Source organism: Anomaloglossus baeobatrachus, chromosome 4 (genome assembly GCF_048569485.1).
Source record: "Anomaloglossus baeobatrachus isolate aAnoBae1 chromosome 4, aAnoBae1.hap1, whole genome shotgun sequence".
In the NCBI taxonomy this organism is placed as follows: Eukaryota; Metazoa; Chordata; class Amphibia; order Anura; family Aromobatidae; genus Anomaloglossus; species Anomaloglossus baeobatrachus.
The window spans coordinates 629,166,021-629,191,434 of record NC_134356.1 but is presented as its reverse complement, the minus strand read 5'-3'; the positions used below and the strand labels follow the sequence as shown (position 1 = coordinate 629,191,434).

Below are 25,414 nucleotides of genomic sequence, written 5' to 3'. Positions count from 1 at the left end.
TGAAAACGCCGCACCTGAACATGCTTGAAAAGCTTGAGATCCAGGTCGGAAGTACCTGCCCTCTATGGGGACTAGGAATAGATTTAAGCAGAATCTCAGAACCGTTCCCAATTGGGAACCGGTACAATTACTCCATTGGCCTGCAAGAATGCCACGGCCTGTGAGAAGGCGGCGGCCTTGGAACAGGGGGGAGTTGACAGAAAAAATCTGTTTGGCGGGTGGATAGAAATCTATCCTGTAGCCATGGAGAAGTAATCCCGCCCCCACTGATCGGAGACGTGTTAAAATCCTACGTCGCCAAAGTGGAAGAGCCTGCCACCGACCAAGGACGTTGCTGGCGTGGCCAGATAGCCCGGAGGAAGCTGACTTAGTGGCAGCATCTCCTGCGGTTTCTGAAGACGCGGCTTCGAGCGCCATTTGGGTTTTACGATCCTTGGCCGAACTAGTGGACGAGGCCGAGGGCTTAGAAAACGCTCAGATGGAGGAACGCAAGAACGAAAACCTCCGCTGATTCCTGCCCTGGACAGGTTTCCTGATTTGGGATTGTGGCATGGAAGAACTCTTCCCGCCAAAAGCTTCCTTAACAATTTCATCCAGTTGTTTTCGAAAGACTGGTCCCAACAAAAGGGAGCCCAGCAAGGAACTTCTATAGAAGCATCTGCCTTCCACTTCCGAAGCCACAGGAGCCTGCGGATAGCGAGGAAAGTAGCCGAGGCCACCGCGGTGCGGTGAGAGTCTCTAGCATGGCAGACATGGCATAGGATGAAAAGGCTGAATCTGGAAGTTCAGGCAACCATTTCGGGCATAGAGTCCCTGTGAGGGAACGCATCTCCTCTAGAGAAGCAGAGGAGGCTACGAAAGCCCGCACTGCTATAAAGCTGAGGAGAACGAAGCTCCTGCCGCCCCTAAACAGATTTGGCCAGAAGGACAACCTGGTGGACAGCAAAACTATAAATGAGGAGCCATCAGCCACTGATATAACGGCCCGGGCTGAGCCACCCTTGGTGAATGAGCCCACTCCTTAACCCCACTGGTGGAAAGGGAAACAGTCATCAGAACCACGCTTCATGGGAAGCGTCTGTCAGAGCAGACTCTGGGCTTGGTTACAGAGGCCTGAAAAACTGGAGTGGTTAAGGAACACACTCCTTGTTCTCTTAGGCAAGGTAACTCCGGCGGATTAAGGTCCAGTACAAAAGTAAAGTACAGTGGGATCCCTATAGAGGTGCCGTCAGCCACTGATACAACTATCTGGGCTGAAAGTCTAGACACCGGAGGGACCACCCTTGGCAAATTAGCTCACTCCTTGACCACCACTGGTGGGAGGGAGAAACAGTCATCAGAACTCCGCTTTGGGGTCTGACAGGACAGGCTGTGGGCCTGGACACAGTGGGCTGAAAACTAGAGTGGTAAGGAACACACTCCTTGTTCTGTTTAAGGTATACTGATGCCTTTCTGCCAGCGGGGAGTGCTCCCCTGATACAGGCGGATGGAGGTCCAGTACAAGTATAATGGACGCAATCCCATCATTAGCATCTGCGTCACCTTCGGACAGATCAATGGTACATAAAGTAGCGTCCGAGCCCCTGGTAGAGACATCCTCCTCGTCCAGTGAGTCAGCTCGTGAATCAGAGCTGCGGGACGGGGAAGGACAGGGGACCCTGCGTCTCCATTTTAGGAGGACGGGGTCTGAGACCAGAAGGAGAGTCCTCCGTGAGCTTTGCTGAGCGAGTAGCAGCAGAAACACCCTGAGAAGGGGGCTAATGCATGCTCCGCAGAGTCCGGGACGGTCATCCCCTGGAAAGAGCGGATTCTGCCCAAACCGGGGGTTCAGCCACCGAAGCCGGAGCAGCTGGAGGGACCACTGATGAGCCTCCAGGCTGACTCGGAGTCTCCTGTGTTTATGTGCTCGGTACCGGCCGTACGAGTCCTCATACAGTGCAAATTAAAAACAGCCCTGCAGCCTTGCTCTGATGTGAGACATGCTGCAGAGGTGGGGGCTCTGACCAGAGTGGCCCCCAGCAGAGTATATAACAGATAAAATAAGCAGCTGCACAAACCGGAGGTTGTGGCTGCTAGGCCGATTAATAGACATTTTTGTGCCCCCAGTCCCTCAGCCCAGGCCCCCACTTGTCACAATGTGGAATCTCTGTGCCTATGCAGGCACAGAGAACGCTGAGAAAATGGCGACCGGAGCGAGGAGAGGGGGCGGGGCCTACTCTGAGAGCGGCAAATGAGGTAGACAGGGGAGGGAATCCTTCCTCAGTGAGGAGTGTCCCTTCCCTGTGCTGTACAGCCGCTGGGCGGAGCCATCCTGTCTCTCTGCGTGACTGACAAGCAGAGGCAGTGGAAACCGAAACTAGGCCTCAGGCGAAGCCGGGGCCTAGATTTAAACATGCGGCCGGCGTGCAGGCACCATCGGCGCGGTTCTCCAGTGAAAACTGGAGAACCGGCCGGAAATGTTAACACAAACATAAAACACACTCTCCCCACAAAATAAAGTATAAAGGACCCCTGGAAAGACCACTTTCTGTGGTAATAACGTCTCATGTACTTAGCTTGTGAGACGCAGGTGCCAGGTCCCTGGGGGATGAGCGCTCCGTCCGACAGGATCCTGAACAGGGCTGTGGATGGAGACCGGTCTCCTGCAAAGCAGTGAGAACCGTGTTGGCTCCCACTTCAAACCAGAGCCTCTCAGAGGGTGTTGAAGGAGCGCGGCATGTGAAGGCTCCAGCCTTGGAAAATCAACCTTAACAGCACCGCCGACACAGTGGGGTGAGAAGGGACATGCCGGGAGTCCAGACTGGACCCGCTTTTCTTCCAAATCTTTGATCCAAAGAAAAAAATCAAAAATCAAAAATCAGAGAATGCATGTGTGTGTGACCTCCTGAAACACAAAGCATTGAACTGGCTAGGACTGGCTAGCAGGGGGTGTATATGCTAGGAGGGAGGAGCTACACGTTTGAGTGTAGTACTTTGTGTGTCCTCCGGAGGCAGAAGCTATACACCCATGGTTTGGGTCTCCCATAGGAACGATAAAGAAATAGGAGAAGCATAGGGGTAGAGTGCAGTAGGGTAAAGTAGAGAAGTAGATACAATCTTAGTGTCTTTCTGCAATGTGTGTAGCTCTGCTACATACGCTCACTTCTAGACACACACACACACACACATTTTTAGACACACACCTCTGCTACATACACACATTTATAGAGAGAGACACACACATTTATAGACCCGCACATCTATGCTACATATGCACATAAATAGACAGACACACCTTTGCTACACATGTATATGTATAGACACGCACACCTCCGCTATACATGCATATTTATAGACACACACCTCTGCTAACACATGCACATTTCTAGTCACACACACACACACACACACACACACACACACACACACACACACACACATTTCTAGTCACACACACATTATTGTGCTATTTAATCCATGGTGCTTCACATATGATTAAAGATAAATCATAAATGCTAATTTGGGTGAAGGAGTTTCTGGAGCTCTCGTACAGCAATGAACAGCACGATATGTACTAGGACTCACTGTGATTTAAAGGGGTTTTCTGCTTTAGAGAAAAAAAATACCATCTTATTAGGGGATTCTTATTAATTGGGGGGAGTCCTCTTATAGGATCATCATCACGTATCTACTGTGCAATACTTCACTTCAAAAGTGGTGGCGCTACAGGGTAATTGAACACATTATTATTTTTAGATTCCTTCGTAGATTACAGCTGATCTCCGGGGTCCCAGAGGGACTTTGCCATTGGCCTCTTCTCATGAGACTATTTTTTACCTGTAAAACCAGCTTTGCACACACAGTCATATCTGTTGATCCCGTCCCGACATTCGCCGTATTCACACGGGTTGCTGGAACAGTCATCGTAATTGTATTCGCAGTTAACACCTACAATGCAAGACAAAAGATCATTTACAAGATGAGCCGGTCATGGCCGACTCCCTGTTATGAGCTGGATATAGTCTTGCCTCAGTTCCTCCAGGTCATATGATAAGACATAACATTATTCTTACTGAATAGGATGAAAGTGACGCAGTGTCTGGAAGACTTTCGCAAATCAAAGACATGGAGAAAATGAACACGGACAGTAGGTGGCCCCAAGATGTTTGTGACCGGATATCAGCCAAGTCAACCGGACGAAAAGTCTAACCTGAGGTTCCCGGCTGACAATAGCAGAGGTACTTGTTGACCAGGTCGATGCATTTTCCGCCATGCAGACAAGGGTTACTGTGACATTCGTTAATCTGGTTCTCGCAGCGATAGCCGGTGTATCCGGGGTCACATGTGCAGGTGAAGCTGGCAATGCCATCTCGGCACTTTCCATGGTGGCATGGGTCAGGAGAGCACTCGTTAATGTTGCGCTCACAGAGAGAACCTTCAAAGCCTAAAACAAGAAAGGGACTAGTGAAAAGCGGGTCACAGAGGAATGGAGGGAAGCAGCCGGGGGTGGGAGGGAGCAGAGTCAAGCAGCACATGCCAATATTGTGGAGCAAAAAACATCGAATGGCTTTTATGGGCCAACAGCAGAAGATGACTTTTTGAAGAAGGAGTCAAAAACAAGAGCGAGGCCATGAGAAAAGCCAAGGGTCAAGCGCGGCCACTGGAGAAGCACAGGATGAAGAAACATGAAGCACAGCAAGTTGGGTCCAGCTGGACAGCACGGATTAGAGAAGAAGCGAGAGGAGCAGGCAGATGAGGAAAGATGGAAATCTAGAGACAGTTGGAGACTTACCTCCCTGAATATATAGAGACATCCAGAGAGCGTGAGAGAGAACAGGATACTGCATCAGAGACAGACCCCAGGAGTAAGGAGTTACCCTCAGTCAGTTAAGCTGGACCGCAGAACTCACCCTCCGCACAGAGACATTCATAACCGTTGGGTCTGTCCACACATTTGGCTCCGTTCTTGCAGGGTGTACTGGCGCACTCATCAATGTCAATCTGACACATGGAGCCTGTGAAACCTGTGAGGACAATACTGCCATTACTCCAGCAAGGCGCCAATACTTTATAACATTAAATTCAGATTTCCACCCCCGAGGTCATCATCTGGCCACAGTCTAGAACTCAGTGTAGGACTATTGTTTTTGGTCGGGTCCCAGCACTGATGGGACATCCGCTTGTGTCGCAGATAAGATATTTAGGAATGCGGCAAACGGTTCACATGGTCATAAATGGACATGGACTAAAACAAGTTGCTCCTACACAAAATGAAAAGTGGTTAAAAGGGAATCAGCACAGAATGACTGTTCAAACCAAGTACAGGCGCTGGGTGCACCATGGCGGGACCAATTATTAAGTGCACCCTCCCACCTGTTTGTTTTACCTGTCTCCGAACCTCTCTTCGATAATTGATAGCTATGGCTTTATAGAGAAAACAAGCAGGCGGGGAGGTGCACTTAATGAGTGGCTCAGTCATGTTGCACCGGGCGCCTCTACTTGGTTTGAACAGTCATTCTCTCTGACAAGAGTCCCGTTAAAGGGAACCTGTCACCACTTTTTTTGGCTCTAAGCTGTGGCCACCACCACCGGGCTCTTATATACAGCATTCTAACACGCTGTATATAAGAGCCCAGGCCGGGGGTATAACATAAAAAACACTTTATAATACTTAACTACCGGTCGCGCGGTGGGCCTTATGGGTGTCTCCGTTGTCTGGTGCCGGCGACGCCTCTTTTGGCCATCTTTGTGCTCCTTCTCTAGCCGCGGTGCATGACGGGTCCGACGTCATACACACTCGCCAGCATTCAGGTCCTGAGCAGGGCAGATCAAAGTATTGTAGTGCGCCTGCGCAGGACCGGCGAGTGTGTATGACTTAGCCGCGTCATGCACCCAGGCTTCAGAAAAAGGACGAAGATGGCCGAAAGAGGCGGCATCGGCACCGGAGGACAACGGAGACGCCCATTAGGCACTCATCCACCGCAGAGCGACCGTTAAGTAAGTATTATAAAGTGTTTTTTATGTTATACCCCCAGCCTGGGCTATTATATACAGCATTTTAACATGCTGTATACAAGAGCCCAGTGGTGGTGGCCGCAGCTTATAGACCGAAAAAGTGGTGACAGGTTCCCTTTAATATGGGGAACAAAAACAAGAAAAACATGGTGGTGGTGTCCTGACAGGGACATTTGAGGCCAAAAAATGTACCATACTTAGCGATATATGGATGGACAGAACCTAGAATATGCAGATAAACTTCTGCCCTTTCTTTTTTTTTTCGATCGACAGGAGCTCAGAAAGAAAGACTCCACCGAGTGTGAAGTTAATGTCATTTACTAGGCAATATGCAATCAGGTGCAATATGCAGAAAGAACCACGAGCAGTTCTGGTTGCATATTTTTAATCCCTGCCTAACTGTCCCTGTATCTAGTAGAATAGATAAAGGGATCTTTAGCTAAAGTGTTTCTAAAGATCCTCTATGATATGCTAATGAGCGCGGGGACTAGTCGCAAGAGCGTTAGTTCCCCTGACTAGTCCGCCCTCTTAGCACACCCCTGTGGGCATGCTAACATGTTATTCAATGTCCAGCATCATCGGCGGTGACGCGTGTACCTGTGTCCATTGTCACATTCTAAGAGGGAGCACTAGTCGGGGGAAAAAAAAATACCCTTGGGACTAGTCCCTGCGCTCATTAGCATATCATAAAGGATGTTTAGAAATACCTTTTCTAAAGATCTCTTAATGTATGCTAGTAAATGCTAGGACTATTAGGCGGGGATTAGAAATATGCACCCAGAACTGCTCCTGATTCTGGGTGCATATTGCACCTGACAGGTTCCCTTTAACAATAATATTATAGTAGTTTTTCCCATCTTGAGAAATGGACATTGTCAGATATTTTGCACTTTACTGCCATTTTTGAGATATTAAAGTTTTTTTGTTTACATTCTGTTGCCTAGGAGACTGACCGCCATTGTGGTCTAGCTTTTAAGCGCTGTGTGGACTCTGGCCAAAATTAAGAGGAAACTGTGTGTGCCAGAGATCCTGGCCAGCTACAAAACAGTGCTTACAAGCTAAATAAAGAGCTTGTAAGCAGTGCGCATGTCGTGATGTTTACAGGTGGTCTGTTTCCAAGGCAACGAGCTCTAAACAAAAAGAAAAAAAAAAGTGTTACTAGCTGTAGAACGGCTGAAAATTTTAAGAAGCAGTAAATTGCTTGAATTTACCAGCACTATCCAATATATGGATGGGAATCATTTTAAAGAATTTACATTTAATTAGTCAAATAGAATTATAAGCCCATGAAAAGGGAGGCTCTGCTTTCACGGGTGCTATAATGATACAAGTTGGTATGGATATGAATACAGACATGATACACCGTCCCCTCATTAGTAACACTTACCAGCTGGACAACTACACGTAAATCCATTCACCACATCTTTACAGACGCCGCCGTTCACACACGGGGTGCTGTCGCACTCATTGATATTCAGCTCACAGAACGTACCAGTAAATCCTGACAGGACACAAGATAATGGAGAATTACACGCCCAATAAAACCATATACGACACGGATAATAAGAGCAATGTCCTGGCCGGAAACGTGGTTAGTAATGCCGCAGATCGTCTCACCCGCCATGCAGATGCAGGTGAACTCTCCAATACGGTCCAGGCAGGTGGCATCGTTCTGGCACGGGGTCGACAAACACTCGTTGATGTCCGTTTCACAGCGAGGTCCAGTGTAACCCCGAGTGCACCGACACTGGAAGGAGCCCTGGGTATTCACACAGCGCCCAAAGTGTTCACAAGGATTGGCACCTAAAAGAGACAGATTTTGATATCAGATTGATGTGTGAACCCATATGCCACAACAAAGGACAACCAGCCACCAATGAAGGCCAAAATGAATCTTCATTACCTATTGAACATTCATCCACATCTTGGTCACAAGCTCCACCAGTATAACCGGGAGGGCATGTACAAATGGCGCGTCCGTTCACCGGGTTGGTGTCACACATGGCGTCCTTATGACAAGGGTTACTGACACACGCGTCCTCCAAGTGGCATAGGAGACCTGCAAAATCAAGAGCGACAGTGAGAAATCCATCAAGGGATGTATCAATGACTGTAATATTACTTGTCCAAAGAGGGGGCACCACCATGGTATGGATCTAGGTTGGCAGGGATGTCTACAACCAAGTAAAAATAACGTGTGCCAGGTCAGCAGGGTAATTTCCTCTAGGTACTCCAGTTTCTCCATACCAGACTCTGCAGACCTCAGGACTTTGGGTGAAGGACCATACTTACCGGTCTTGCCCATGGGGCATTCACAGTAGAAGGAAGCCACACGGTCATGGCAGGTGGCTCCATTAAAGCAGACGGCAGTGGCGCAGTCATCAATGTTCTCACTGCAGCTTTCTCCAGTCCAGCCATTGACGCAGACACATGTGTGTGAACCCTGGGTGTTGAAGCAGGTGCCTCCATTGTGGCAGGCATTGGGCTGGAGCTGACACTCGTCCACATCTTCTGTACAGAACTGACCTGCGGTGAGGAAAGATTCACAAATTACCATTACACCGAAGCGGCCTCAGCTGGGAACTATTGGCTTGAAAACTGGGTTTTCCAGTCGTCTTGTGTTGCTTCCAAAGTCCAATAATTGCAATTCAAATGACCCAAGGTCCTAAGGTTACTTTACACGCTGCGATATCGGTACCGATATCGCTAGCAAGCGTACCCGTCCCCGTCGGTTGTGCGTCACGGGAAAATCGCTGCTAGTGGCGCACAACATCGCAAACACCCGTCACACGGACTTCCCTTCCCAGCAACGTCGCTCTGGCCGGCGATCTGCCTCCTTTCTAAAGGGGCGGTTTGTGCGGCGTCACACGGCAACCGTCCAAAAGCAGAGGAGGGGCGGAGATGAGCGGCTGGAACATGCCGCCCACCTCCTCCCTTCCTCATTACCGGTGGACGCAGGTAAGGAGATGTTCGTCGCTCCTGTGGTGTCACACACAGCGATGTGTGCTGCCGCAGGAACGACGAACAACATCGTACCTGCAACAGCAACGATATTTGGGAAAGGAGCGACGTGTCAACGAGCAACGATTTTTCACGTTTTTGCGATCGTCGCTCATTGGTGTCACACGCTGTGATGTCGCTAACGGCACTGGATGTGCGTCACTAACAACGTGACCCCAACAATATATAGTTAGCGATGTCGCGGCGTGTAAAGCACTCTTTAGGGCAAGTTCACACAGTGCGTTTTTTGCGCGTTTTTTTGGCCTCAAAACTGCATGACTTTGCTTCCCCAGCAAGGTCTATGAGTTTTCATTTTTGCTGTCCGCACACAACTTTGTTTTAAGCTGCGTTTTTGAGCTTAAAAAAAAAAAAAATGGACATGTCAATTCTTTCCTGCGTTTTTCTGCGTTTTCCCCCCATGCAATGCATTGGAAAAACGCAGCAAAACGCAGAGATCAAAAACGCATCAAAACGCAGCCAAAAACGCACCAAATCGCGGCATAAACGCATGCAGTTTTTGCCGCGTTTTTTGGCCGCGGGTGCGTTTTTGTGTGTTTTTAGCGGCCAAAAACGCACAAAAACGCAGTATCAAAAAAACGCAGCGTGTGAACTTAGCCTTAGGCTCTGTGCACACGTTGATTTTTTCCTTGCAAATTTTAATCAATACTGCCAGGAAAAAAAAAAAAAAAAAAAAGCATACCAGCAAAGTCTATGAGAATGCGAGCTGGGCACACATTGCAAGTAAAAAAGAAGCAGATTTTGTTACATAAAAAAGCAGAAGCGTGTCAATTCTGCTTTTTTTCCCCCTGCATTTTTCCCATCTCAATAGATAAAAAAAGCATAAAAAGAAAGCAAAACAAAAAAAACAAACAAAAAAAAAAAAAAGCATAAAAAAAAAGCATAAAAAAAGCCATAAAAACACTTTTCAGCAGCTTGTTTCTTGCCAAAACATGCTTTTTTTGTACAGAAAAAAAAATCTGCTACGTGTGCACATAGCTTTAAAGAACGCTCCTGATCCTTTTGTTTTTCAGGTTTGTTAAGAAGGTGTTTCACAGCAGATTTCTCATCTCTTTCTTTAGTATGGGGGAGTCAGGGGAGATACCAGTCCACTGAATGAATGTCCGGATGATGGTTATCTCACGGCCAGCTCATGATTTTTACCATACAGGTGGCATTTCTTATAGCAGGAGGTGGAGATTGATAATCCAATAATAGGCTTTAATTATAAAGGGAATGGATTCCCCTATCAGAATACAATATATCTAGCTGTAATTAGAAAGAGGACATGACGAGGGGTCACTGAATCTAATTGCTTCAAAGGAATTTTACCCTTAGGCAGACATAGTAATTCCTCGGCTTAACGGCCCCTTGGTCATTTACGGTGAATATTCCGTGTGCACAATTATTATGCCCTCTGGGTGTAGAGGATATCAGGTTATCGGCAGCACATCACCATTTTACCTGGGACGGTGTGCTGCCGACAATGAGGATTATTATCCCAGCTCAAAAATCATTGAACGTGACAAAAAACAATATAAAAGGATTTTGCTTGTTCATTTTTCCGATAGTCAGGAATAGTGCTCATACCAAGACTTGTTCACCAATCACCGGCTCATCTAATCGGACCATTAGCCAGTCATTGTGTTTACATTATAGGAGTTTTCTCCAGTGCCATCACTGGGGTCCCACCAATCCCCAGAATGGGTTCTCACGTCCCCATTTCCTCCATGTCTATGGGACTAACCAAGATAGTTCAGCGCTCCGCTGTTTCCACCAGTCGCATTGATGATGAATGAAGCCTCGTATGTACAACAGGAAGATTGAGATTCCGGTCCTAGTGATCGGTGGGAGCCCCAGAAATTATTCAACACTAATCTTGTAGATAGATTTCTAAAAAGTACCGTTTTTTTTCGGATTATAAAGACGCACTTTTCCTCCCAAAAATATGGGAGGAAAATGAGGGGTGCATCGTATAATGCGAATGTAGCTGACCGGGAGGAGGAGAAGGGGGGCTGTGCTGACTGCGGTGCGGGCTGTTTTGGAGCAGGGCGGTTCGGCTGGTGTCCCAGATGCTCTGTCGGCGGTACAGGCTTCAAATAATGGCGCCCGGAGTCGGCGTGTGCGCAGATGGAGCTCTCAGCTCAAGATCTCATCTGCGCACATGCCACCTCCGGCCCATTGGTCTCCCAGCAGCGGACTTAAGGAAAATGGTACCTGGAGGTGGCGCGTGCACAGGTGAGATCTTGGCTTGTCATTGAGCCGAGAGATCAAACTGCGCATGCGCCACTTCCGGACACCATTTCTTTGAAGCCAGCACCATTGACAGAGCATCAATGATAGTCGCCGCATCGCCCTGCTACACACAGCCAGCACAGCCCCCAGCGCAGCGCCTGCAGCATCGCCCCACTCCAGCACCGCCCCTGCCTCCTGTGACCCTACTCCATCACCGGTCGACCCCCTCTGGTAAGACACCACCGAAGTAGAAGACGGACCTTTTTTTCCCTCTAAATATTGGGCGAGTCTTATAATCCGGTGAGTCTTATAAAACAAAAAATACGGTAATTATTGGAAACCTCATTTAGAAATGTAAAGCATGAGTTCTCCCTCCCACTATGCCATATTGGTTACCCTTATTTAAGTCCTATTTTGGAAGAAAGCTTTAGCTTCGTCCATCCTGATCTTCCTGGTCCAAGAAAACCCAATAAAACCGCAGTACTTATGGACATTTCTGGCATCCCAGCTGAACATTTTAGGGAGTTTTTGCCCTTTCTAAAAAGGTATTGTGTACACCTGGACAGCTAAATGACAACTTTTTTTTTACAATTTTTTTTTCTTTTAGTCTATTTTTAATATTTTCTTATTTTATTAATCCTCTGTACCAGTCAGTCATTGTTAGTTTAATCACTGAGTTTTGTATGTAGCCCCTTCTCATGTACAGACCATGGAATCAATGTTGCTCTACAAATAAATATATATTTTATTCCAATAGTTATTTTACTATTATTTGTATTATTACTAATAATTTTTGGCTAACTTTCTGCTTGGATGACCAAGGATGGTGTGGAAGAGAACCCATCCGGATGCTCACCTGTCCACTCTGGAGGGCACTGGCAGTTATAGGTGTTGACGCCATCCACGCACGTGCCACCATTCATACACCTGTGGTCGGGGCAGTCATCAACATTTATCTCGCAGTTTGGTCCTTCAAACCCTGTAGGCCGGAGAACGGGAATAATTAAACCTAACATTGGTCAAAGTTCAATGACTGGCCGGCCAGGAGCATGGGGTTTACAACGACCTTCCTACCTGGCAGGCAGACGCACTGGTACGTGAGGTCCCCGGTAGGCCGGCAGGTGCCTCCGTTTTGGCATTGTGAAGGAGAACACGGAACGTAGGGCACGTCACATAACTGGCCGGTAAAGCTGCTGGGGCACCGGCAGCGGAATGAACCGGCGTTGTTAATACATTGGCCTCCGTTCTGACAAAGACCAGGAGTCCGGCATTCGTCAATGTCCACTCGGCAGCTTCGACCCTGGTATCCTGGGGGGCAGGTACAGTTATAACGCCCGTTCCAGTTGGTACAACGCGCCCCGTTCTCACATGGGTTGGAAGCGCAGGCGTCAATAAGAGAGCAATCTTGTCCTGTGAGGAGAAAAAAAAAAAATATTAACGATGGATGAATGAACAGATGAGTTCCCAACCAGAAACCCCCCAGGTATAAGACATTCACCTCTGAAACCCTTGGGACAGCTACATTCATACTGTACAGTACCACCTTTGATGGAATTCTGGCAGGCGCCACCATTAAGACAAGGAGTTGGCACGCATGGATCTTTAAATTGGCACTGATCCCCGATCCAACCAGTTGTGCATCTAGAAATAAAAAAGTATAAAAAGTTAACCTTTAAAATGTAGACTTGGCACAGATGTCCAATCGATAAGCTACGTCTACTTAAAGAAAATCCTAAGGCTTCAGCCGAATTGCCGGCAAGTGGTTAATTCTGTACAACAGTTCCCTTTACTGCGGGGCATAGCTGGCTTTAAAGATGCCCTTTTCCCAAAAAACACACAAACCACCTAAAAAGGTTAGCTCTATGTCTGAAAAACACGAAAAAGGCCGAGATCAACGACCAAGAGAACACGGATTGTAACCGGGTAAAAGGTTTCTAGTAGGATTTTCTATTCTTTAGCGAACAAACAAAGTGAACAAATAGGGAAATACATGGGAAAAAGTTAGAAACAAAAAAAGCTGAAACCCCCCTCCAAAAAAAAAACAAAAAACAACAGCGGGAAAAATTCATAAAATGCACAAAATGACAAAAGTGTGAAAAAAGACAGATTTAAGTAAACAGGAAAGAAGGAGACGAAGGGAGGGAGGGGGAATGGAGAACCAGACATGAAACAGCTGGGATCCGTGTACTGTAACCCTTTCCAGGTTAGGAAGAGGCTTGGCAGATTCTCAGGGTATAATATACAGGAGGAAAGATTTTTTTTAATTAATTTATTTTTTTCAAGTGTTACAATTGTAAAGTCCAAACCAGACCTTAAGACAAAAAAAACAACAAAAAAACCACACCACCTCCACCACCTCCAATCCCACCAGCACCTCCAATCCCACCATCAACCGGCACCTCCAATCCCACCATCAACCGGCACCTCCAATCCCACCATCAACCGGCACCTCCAATCCCACCATCAACCGGCACCTCCAATCCCACCATCAACCGGCACCTCCAATCCCACCATCAACCGGCACCTCCAATCCCACCATCAACCGGCACCTCCAATCCCACCATCAACCAGCACCTCTAATCCCACCATCAACCCCAACCATCACCATCAACCCCAACCAGTCATACACATGCTCCTGGACTGCTTCCGTTCCAGCGGTGTTGGCTCTGGGTCTCCCGGTGAATTGCTTCCTCACACGACAAAGGCAGAAATTGAGAAGCCGCTGTCCGATGCAGACTTTACTATTTTGTCAAAGTAGACGTCTACTCAATACTAATGAAAAGCAGCCAATTAGTGACTACTGATTTGTCTGCAGTGGTAACATGTGACAACAATGCATCGGGACACCCAGCTTCGACCAGTGCCGGCCTGGAAGGAGAGAAATACAGGTTATTTTCCATGGGAGGACTGAACTGGCTAGGCAGCGGACAATACCTTCAACAATAACCTGACCATGTTTTTTTTCCCCATAAATCAATAGTAAATGTGAAAAACTCTGTAATATACCTTAGAGAAATTAAGCTTCTTTCTCCTCCTGGACTGATCAGTCATTCTCAAGTAAAATTGTTTCTTTACTGAATACAGACTTTCCCCATTACTTAGATAGGAATTGGCAGTTGGTGCTCAAAGTTCTATGGAGAACCTGCATGTGCTGGCCTCTAGCTTCTCCTCTCCATTGAATTTTATAAGCACCAACTGTCATCTTCTGTCTCAGTAATGGGAAAAAAATCGGTCTGCATTGAGTACGGATTTTAGCCAAAAATTAAGAGTGAACGCTCAATCCAAGAGGAGAAAGAGGCAGATTTCTCTCATATATACATTACAAAGTTGCTAATTTTCATGTGTACTGTTGATTTATGGAATTAAAAGAAAGACAGATAGTATTTTTAAGTAGCAAAAACTGGCAACAACAAGTTAGTGAGTGAACGCGACAGAAAATCAAAAAAAGTGCCAGTTAAAGGGTGAAAATGACAGAAAATAAAAAAAAAAAAAAAGGGCAACAACTTAATGGCTGCAAACAATCAAGAAAGAGTAACAGCAACTACATGAGTGAAAACGCCACAAAATCAAAAAAGGGCAATAACAAATTAATGGGAGAAAACGACAAAAAAAAAAAAAAAAATCAAACAGGGGCAATAAAAAGTTAATGGGTGAAAACGCCAGAAAATGAAAAAAGAGGCAACAAGTTAAGGCCTAGGTTTACGTTTCCGTTGTTTTGCAACAGTCACATGCATTGCTTGACGCATGTGACTGATGCGTTGTACAACGGATGACAAAGAACAGAAATCATTGTCGGACTCCGTTGTGTGCGAGGGGTGGAGCGCGAGGGGTGGAGCATGAGGGGGCGGAGCAGAGCGAGGCCGTTGCGCTGAGGACGTCTGTGCCACGGGACTGCAGGGCTGGGGACAAGTGAGTGTGTGTGTGTGTGTGTACACATGCAGAGTGCGGGAGGGGGTGGAGCCGAGTGGGGAAGTGTCGCCTCCTTGCACACGTATCCAGGGTAAATATCGGGTAACTAAAAGCAAAGCACTTTTTGCTTGGTTACCCGATATTTATCTTGGATACCAGCGTACACCGCTTAGCGCTGGCTCCTTGCAAAGGTAACCAGTGTAAATATCGGGTAACTAACCAAAGCGCATTGCTTGGTTACCCGATATGTATCCTGGTTACGGGTGCATGGAGCCAGAAAGCGCATACGCAGCAAAATCCTACGGATTGCGCTGCTCAAAAAAATGTTACAGGCTGCTTTGCTCCCGCCCGGCGGTCAGTTAAAAAAACGACTGACCACGACGCAGCGGACGCGACGCAGCATCATCAGTCGCAATCCGTCACTAATAGAAGTCTATGGGGAAAAACTGGATTCCTGCAAAATATTTTGCAGGATACCGTAATTCCTCAAGGCGACGGCTTGTGACTGATGCAAAACAACGGAAGTGTGAACCTAGCCTAATTTGTAAAAACTACAACAAAAATAAAAACCAGAAAAAGGGCAACAACAAGTTAATGGGTGAAAACGACAAAAAAGGGCAACAACAAGTTCATGGGTGAAAACGACAAAATAAAAAAGGGCAACAACAAGTTCATGGGTGAAAATGACAAAATAAAAAAGGGCAACAACTTGATGGCTGAAAACAACAATCAAGAAAGGGGCAACAACAAGTTAATGGGTGAAAACGACATAAGACCCAAAGAATGTGCTGCAGCGCTCTAATAAGGGAGCAGACTTCTAATTTAAAACTAGAGAAACTTGGTAGAAGAATGCCAAAAAAGCTTCTGCCAAAACCTCAAAAAATGACAAAGAGCTCCCAGAATCCACTGCAACCCTGGAACAACCGAAATATGTTTTTTAAGGGGTGGCAATGAGTTTAACGGGCAATGGCGAAATCGGAAAATACGCGGCTCCAAACTGGCAAGGACAGGTGGATATAGTAATCCAGATGAAAGCCAGATGTTGTAGCTCTGTCCCAATTTCCCACGGTCCCCCTGCGCGCCCCCCTTCGTGAGACAGCTGGAACATAATTCTACAAGAGGGGGATAAATATTTTAGTTCCATCCCATTCTCTGCTCTTCCCTTTTTCCAGGAGACTACACACATCCGGAAAGGGAGGGGAAAAAAACCCCCAAAAAACTAAAAAAATTCATACGGTAAGTTGTTCCAGCTGCCTCGAGACGCTTATGTCAGTGCCTTGGGCCAAGCATGGCATCATTACAGCTCAGCGTGGGCTGCGGAAACATGACCAACTATAATAGGAACCCAAAAACTTCTAAGAAAAAGCTAATACAGTCCTAAAAGGCCAAAAGAAGGGGGAAGAGGGTGCGTCATTGTGTAGGAAGAGGCCCGAGTGGCATTATAGGCCTGGGTGCCCTGATTAGTCTGGCATATAAGATGGGTTTTATGTGCGCTGGCATGCGTACAGCTCTCCGCCCCACGCTCTCCGCACCCCTTAGCTACTAACCAGACCAGTTTAGCAAGCTTTGCTCGGTGCTCCGTTTCCCACGATAGGTTGTCTTTTTTCTTTTTTTTTTTCCACACAGTCTCATACGGGTCTTTAAAATTGTAAGATTTGTGCGTGAGCATTTGCAAACATTGACACAAGTTTTTAAGATCAATAGGGTCCTTGGCGAACAGACGTACAGACAAAAGGAACGTAACTCCTTAACATATAGACAGACATGAATGGGTCCCGCTCTCACGCTCTTTTCCATGTATTGTGCGAGGGAAAAAAAAAAAAACACCAAAAAAAACACAAATGGGTTAGATGCAAGAAGGAAGAAAAAAAATGGGTCTGGTGCAAAGAAGAAAAAAAATGGCAAAAAAGTAAAAAAAAAGCCAAAGTAAAACAAAAACACAACTAAATTCTAATTAAAAAAAAAAAAAGTACCGCTATTTGTTACATCCAGGGCGTCATCCGGCATTAGGAAATTTTAAACTGGAAAGGGCTATGGGAAAAAAAAAAAAATTGACTACTTTCTTCCAGAAATAGCGCCTCTACCATCGGTGGACCATTAGGGTATTACATCTGAGTAAGGTGTGCCTTCTGTCTGTATTATGTTGCCTACACATTGAGAACTGTATAGACCGCATGTCAGAGTCAAGTTCATGGCCCAAATTGAGGGAGGGCGCCCCTCATCGGGGTGAGAGGGGGGAGACAGGGGCGCCCCTCTCGGAGGGAGCCATAATAGGTCAATTCCAGAGTAATGAAATGCCACCTAATGTTCTAGAAATGGTTGATCTGGAGGCCAAAGGGGTGATTCATTTTAAAAAGAAAAAAAAAAAATATATAGTAATAAATGGTGAAGAGCACATGCCAGACATTGCTCAACTCCTCTTGGATTACATAGGTGAACCCATTGTCAGGTCAGCGCTGAATACAGGGAACACTGTGCTAGTTCTCACACAAAAATAGGACACCGGCTGCAGGGGCCCAGAGCCCCCCAATTTTAGTTTTGGGTTTACAGCCAGAGGAGATTTGCTTTACATGGATTGTTCAACTGCAATGATATGGATGTATAAATCCTATAGGATAATGAAGATGAGCACCAAAACTACAGCATTGTGCTGGTGTCAGAGTCCGCTCCTATGGTGGCGCACTACCTGAATCCCACACAGGCTGCGCCCCCGCACACCTGTATCCCACACAGGCTGCGCCCCCGCACACCTGTATCCCACACAGACTGCGCCCCCCGCACACCCGTATCCCACACAGACTGCGCCCCCGCACACCTGTATCCCACACAGCTGCGCCCCCGCACACCTGTATCCCACACAGCTGCGCCCCCGCACACCTGTATCCCACACAGGCTGCGCCCCCGCACACCTGAATCCCACACAGGCTGCGCCCCCGCACACCTGTATCCCACACAGGCTGCGCCCCCGCACACCTGTATCCCACACAGACTGCGCCCCCGCACACCTGTATCCCACACAGGCTGCGCCCCCGCACACCTGTATCCCACACAGGCTGCGCCCCCGCACACCTGAATCCCACACAGGCTGCGCCCCCGCACACCTGAATCCCACACAGACTGCGCCCCCGCACACCTGTATCCCACCTGCGCCCCCGCACACCTGTATCCCACACAGGCTGCGCCCCCGCACACCTGTATCCCACACAGGCTGCGCCCCCGCACACCTGTATCCCACACAGGCTGCGCCCCCGCACACCTGTATCCCACACAAGCTGCGCCCCCGCACACCTGTATCCCACACAGGCTGCGCCCCCGCACACCTGTATCCCACACAGGCTGCGCCCCCGCACACCTGTATCCCACACAGGCTGCGCCCCCGCACACCTGTATCCCACACAGGCTGCGCCCCCGCACACCTGTATCCCACACAAGCTGCGCCCCCGCACACCTGTATCCCACACAGGCTGCGCCCCCGCACACCTGTATCCCACACAGGCTGCGCCCCCGCACACCTGTATCCCACACAGGCTGCGCCCCCGCACACCTGTATCCCACACAGGCTGCGCACATCTGAATCCCCACACATCTGTATATCTGCAGCTTGCTCCCAGCACCTTCACAGGATCTTCCAGCCATTGTTCAGCGCACCTGTCAGGCACTCCCTGGTACTTAGCTTTCCTCCCCTCGTGCACACACCCTGAGAATACAACCTGTTCTTCTCCTTCTGTGGAGGTTTGCCCTGCGGTCTGTGAGTGAAACCCATCACTTCTCCACAGGAATACAGAGAACAATCGGCAACTGTGCCAGACACCGGGCCAACCGTCCCCTGCCCACTACTACGCCACACACACTGTCAGCCACACACGACATCCACCAAACAGCGGTATTTACCTGTACAGCTACACATTTTATATACAGCACATGTTCAGTGTACAGAGCACACCGCCAGCATCCTCCTCTTATACCGCTATATAACATTTATACAGAGCACACCACCAGCATCCTCCTCTTATACCGCTATACAACATGTATACAGCGCATACTGCCAGCATCCTCCTCTCATACAGCTATACAACATGTATACAAAGCACACCGCCAGCATCCTCCATTTATACTATATTCCACACAAATACAGTATACCATTCTTTTCATCAAAATACAGCTATATAAGCCTATTATATATATATATATATATATATATATATATATATATATATATATATATATATATATATATATATACATATATACATATATACACACACACACACATTATATATATATATTATATAATATATATAACATATATATTATATAATATATATACATGTATATTATATAATATATATACATGTATATTATATAATATATATACATGTATATTATATAATATATATACATGTATATTATATAATATATACACATGTATATTATATATACACATATATATTATATATACACATATATAATATAATATATATACACATATATAATATAATATATATACACATATAATAAATATATATACACATATAAATATACAATATAATATATATACACATATATAATATAATATATATACACATATATAATATAATATATATACACATATATAATATAATATATATACACATATATAATATAATATATATACACATATATAATATAATATATATACACATATATAATATAATATATATACACATATATAATATAATATATATATATATATATATACACATATATACATATATACATATATATATACATATATATGTATATATGTATATATATTATATATATATATATATATATTATATAATATATATGTATATATATTATATAATATATATGTATATATTATATAATATAATATATATATATAATATAATATATATGTATATATAATATATATGTATATATATAATATAATATATATATATATAATATATATATATATATATATATATATATATATATATATATTATATAATTATATATATATATTATATAATTATATATATATATATATAATATAATTATATAATATATATATATATATATATATATATTATATTATATATATATATTATATTATATATATACATATATATTATATATACATATATATTATATTATATATATATATTATATTATATAATTATTATTATTATTATTATTATTATTTATTATTATAGCGCCATTTATTCCATGGCGCTTTACAAGTGAAAGAGGGTATACGTACAACAATCATTAACAGTACAAGACAGACTGGTATAGGAGGAGAGAGGACCCTGCCCGCGAGGGCTCACAGTCTACAGGGAATGGGTGATGGTACAATAGGTGAGGACAGAGCTGGTTGCGCAGTGGTCTACTGGGCTGAAGGCTATTGTAGGTTGTAGGCTTGTTGGAAGAGGTGGGTCTTGAGGTTCCTCTTGAAGCTTTCCACGGTCGTGGAGAGTCTGATGTGCTGAGGTAGAGCGTTCCAGAGTATGGGGGATGCACGGGAGAAATCTTGTACACGATTGTGGGAAGAGGAGATAAGAGAGGAGCAGAGAAGGAGATCTTGTGAGGATCTAAGGTTGCGTGCAGGTAGGTACCGGGGAGACTAGGTCACAGATGTAGGGAGGAGACAGGTTGTGCATGGCTTTGTATGTCATGGTTAATGTTTTGAACTGGAGTCGTTGGGCGATGGGAAGCCAGTGAAGGGATTGGCAGAGTTATTATATAATATACATATATATATATATATAATATATATACATATATACATATATATATACATATATATGTATATATGTATATATATTATATATATATATATATATTATATAATATATATGTATATATATTATATAATATATATGTATATATTATATAATATAATATATATATATAATATAATATATATGTATATATAATATATATGTATATATAATATATATGTATATATATAATATATATATATATATATATATATATATATATATATATATATATATATATATATATATATATATATATATATATATATATATATATATATATATATATATATATATATATATATATATATAATGTGTGTGTATTATATATATATACACATATATATATATATATATACATAATATATACATATAATATATACATATACATATATACATACATACATACATACATACATACATATACAGAATACCTGACATCCTCCTCTTATAGTACTAGATACCACATATCCAGAGAATACCACAAGCATCTTCCTTATATATGAGGTTTACAAAATGTAAAAATGAAGTAGTGTATGAAAAGGATGCTAGTGCTATAATCTGTATATGTGGTATGTAATAGTATATAAAAAGAGTATGCCTGAGTATTATGTATATACATTTTATATAGCAGTATATTGTATATACAGGCAGGTAGTGCTTTTTGTATACAAGGTAAACAGTGATACATAAAGATACTGACCTTATACACAAATAGTAGTACATGAGGTAGATGCGTGCCTGTACGCGGTATATACATGTTATATAGCAGCATGCTGGAGGATGCTGGTGGTACACTGAATATACATGGTATGAAAGTAGTATATTAGGATGATGCTGGTGGTATAAAGTTTACCGTTAGGCAATCTCACATACTACTTTATACCATGTGTATACAGTATATACCCATAAACCTACTTTTATAGTACTATATAATATATACACACAGTACACTGCCAGCATTGCCCTCATATAATGCTATATAATATGTACCGTATGTAACTCATCACCAGTCATCCTCCTCGCATACTACTTCATACCATGTGTATATAGTATACTGCCACTATCCCCCTCATATACATTACAGTATATCACCAACATCCTCAAATACTGCTATATAACATGTATATACTACTCTATACCATGTATACAGAGGATACCGCCAGGAAGCCTTCTGATATACTAAAAATACCAAGGTTACACAGTATGTCGCCAGTATCCTCCACATATACTAGTGTAGGTCATATCGTATACTGACAAACAGCCTCCTCATATACTACTATAACATGTCTATACAGTATACTGATAGCATCCTCCTCATATGGATGTGCAGTATACTTCCAACTCCCCCTGTACACACATCATGAGCACATAATATACCGCCATCCTCTTCACATACAGCTATATGTCATTTACAGCAACACTATACTGGGGCCTTTTATCAAAGCATGTAGAAGCAAAAACTGACCGTTGCTAATAGCAACCAGAGCGCGGATATTTTTTTTTTTTACTTTGGTTGCTATGGGCAACTAGGTCACTTTTACTGATTGTTAGTTTTGATAACTGCAGCCCACCATGTAAGTCACTATACTAAATTAGGACATTCACAGATGTTAACTTGGGAGAAGTCTTAAAGCACTACTCCATTGTTGTTTTTTTTCAGTGCTGGGGTGTCATTTTAATGTAAGCCCCCTGCCCCCGGTCTACTCGCCCTTCGGCGTTTTCATGTTTTTTCGGCACTTCTCCAGGCTTGTGGCACCATCTTGTGGACTAACTTCTGATTGGCCCAGAATTCAGAAGTTATGTCCCAAATGCTCAATCCAAGTCTATGAGAGCCAGACCGAGGCTCCCATAGGACTTACATTGAGTTGTGATCTCCAGCTCCATGAAACACTGGAGCTGCCGTCAGGTCACAAACCGCTGGAGACCGACCGGAGCGGCGGTAATAGAAGGGAAGTCACCGGAAGGTGAGTATAATACCTGGGAGAGGGAAATGAGATTTAAGGTACCACACCAGTGCTGCAATAATTAAACACAAAAACTGCTTTGAAGCGATGATCAGCAGATTACAGCAAGAATTACCTTTTTTTTTTTAAAAAAGGGAGACTCTTAAATTAATTCTGAACCATTTATATCACTTGTCTGCCCATGTCCTGAACCCGCACTACAGGTTTTTTTTTTGTTTTTTTGGTTTTATTTTTAGCCTCGCTTCCCCCCTCCCAAAAAAACAAAACAAAAAAAAAACCTCAAATGGGGCCTTCAACGATTAGAGCAGGGCAGAGGGCCGACGCGCCCCCCTCCCCTTAAGGCAGTGGCCCGCTGCATCTTCCCCTTCCCCACGAGTACGGCAGCGGCCCGACGCGCTCCCCCCCCCACGAGCACGACAGCGGCCCCTACACTCCCCCCCACGAGCACGGCAGCGGCCCCTACACTCCCCCCACGAGCACGGCAGCGGCCCCTACACTCCCCCCCACGAGCACGGCAGCGGCCCCTACACTCCCCCCCCACGAGTACGGCAGCGGCCCGACGCGCTCCCCCCCCCACGAGCACGGCAGCAGCCCCTACACTCCCCCCCACGAGCACGGCAGCGGCCCCTACACTCCCCCCACGAGCACGGCAGCGGCCCCTACACTCCCCCCACGAGCACGGCAGCGGCCCCTACACTCCCCCCCACGAGCACGGTAGCGGCCCCTACACTCCCCCCCCACGAGCACGGCAGCGGCCCCTACACTCCCCCCCCACGAGCACGGCAGCGGCCCCCTACACTCCCCCCCACGAGCACGGCAGCGGCCCCTACACTCCCCCCCACGAGCACGGCAGCGGCCCCTACACTCCCCCCCACGAGCACGGCAGCGGCCCCTACACTCCCCCCCCACGAGCACGGCAGCGGCCCCTACACTCCCCCCCACGAGCACGGCAGCGGCCCCTACACTCCCCCCCACGAGCACGGCAGCGGCCCCTACACTCCCCCCCACGAGCACGGCAGCGGCCCCTACACTCCCCCCCACGAGCACGGCAGCGGCCCCTACACTCCCCCCCCACGAGCACGGCAGCGGCCCCTACACTCCCCCCCACGAGCACGGCAGCGGCCCCTACACTCCCCCCCCACGAGCACGGCAGCGGCCCCTACACTCCCCCCCACGAGCACGGCAGCGGCCCCTACACTCCCCCCCACGAGCACGGCAGCGGCCCCTACACTCCCCCCCACGAGCACGGCAGCGGCCCCTACACTCCCCCCACGAGCACGGCAGCGGCCCCTACACTCCCCCCCCACGAGCACGGCAGCGGCCCCCTACACTCCCCCCACGAGCAAGGCAGCGGCCCCTACACTCCCCCCACGAGCAAGGCAGTGGCCCCTACACTCCCCCCCACGAGCACGGCAGCGGCCCTTACGCTCCCACCATGTGCACGGCAGCGGCCCGACGCTTACGCATTGACTGCAATAAGTATTATATAAAGGACTTGAACAAGCCAGGGAGTTATCAATAGGAAAAAATTCTAAAAAATGTACTTAAGACCTCATCACTGAAATCACAAAACCTGAGGGCATCTTGGTTTAGAAAAGCCGATGTGCGCGGGACTTTAAACCCTGGTGCAGCCACTCATTTATGTTTGATGGTGCACGCAAAGTCTTTGGAGCAAGACTTTAACAGGACAGAATTTGAGGTCCAGTATAAAGCACCTGCAATCTCGGCCATGTTGGGCCATGTAAAAAAGGCGCCCGGAGGGCTGATTACTATCCATGTAGAGGTCAAGGTTTCCTACTATTCCGGTTTCAGTCTTTCATTTCTAAAAGCAGTCTACTTACATGCAGGAGGCGTCTCCATTAGAATACATCGTACATTTAGCTCCATTGAGACACGGTCTGATGATATCAAGGCACTGGAAACCTGGAAAATAACAATATAAAATATATTTAGAGAAAAAACAAACAAAAAAAAATTAAAATATAGGTATGCAAGAAAAAAAAAAAAACCCAAAAAACAAAAAACCCAACATGTGACACACACACACACACAAATATAATTGATTTAAAAAAAAAAAAAAAAAAAAAAAAAAAAAAAAAAAAAAAAAATCGCTTATATACCCCCATACATGTGTGTTTTATATTACAGCTTTTTCATGGAAATATTAAAAAAAAAAAAAATGTTTAGTGAGAAACAAATGTTGGATTTACACCCATTTTCTGAAGATCACTGCATTTAAAGGGAATGTGTCAGCAAGGATTTGTTATGTAATCTGAGAGCAGCATGATGTAGGGGCAGGAAGCCTGATTCTTGCAATGTATCATTTACTGGACTTTTTGGTATAGTTAAATAGAATTCCAACTTCTCTGCTGGAGATCTGTATACACCACTGTTTATGAGCTTTATGAGCACTTTGTAAGCAAACCGCCAATCAGTGGTGAAGGCGGGGTTACACCGATTAGCCTGACTGTCTGGCATGCAGCACCTACTTCTACAATGATGATCTCCTGCTGATAAAACACATTGTATTAAAACGGCAAAAACAAC

General features: G+C 45.4%; 1 protein-coding gene across 1 annotated transcript in view; it reads right to left on the bottom strand.

Moving 5' to 3' along the window:
* Positions 1 to 25,414, bottom strand: part of NOTCH3 (notch receptor 3) — a 114,893-nt gene that overhangs the window by 38,159 nt on the left and 51,320 nt on the right. Inside the window, exons 2-12 of the mRNA XM_075346361.1 lie at positions 24,709 to 24,790; positions 12,725 to 12,867; positions 12,301 to 12,636; positions 12,083 to 12,205; positions 8,287 to 8,520; positions 7,898 to 8,053; positions 7,612 to 7,797; positions 7,382 to 7,495; positions 4,890 to 5,003; positions 4,190 to 4,423; positions 3,817 to 3,927 (exon numbers count right to left, since the gene is read on the bottom strand). Coding sequence (XP_075202476.1) covers positions 3,817 to 3,927; positions 4,190 to 4,423; positions 4,890 to 5,003; positions 7,382 to 7,495; positions 7,612 to 7,797; positions 7,898 to 8,053; positions 8,287 to 8,520; positions 12,083 to 12,205; positions 12,301 to 12,636; positions 12,725 to 12,867; positions 24,709 to 24,790 — 1,833 coding nt within the window. The remainder of the gene's footprint in view (positions 1 to 3,816; positions 3,928 to 4,189; positions 4,424 to 4,889; positions 5,004 to 7,381; positions 7,496 to 7,611; positions 7,798 to 7,897; positions 8,054 to 8,286; positions 8,521 to 12,082; positions 12,206 to 12,300; positions 12,637 to 12,724; positions 12,868 to 24,708; positions 24,791 to 25,414) is intronic.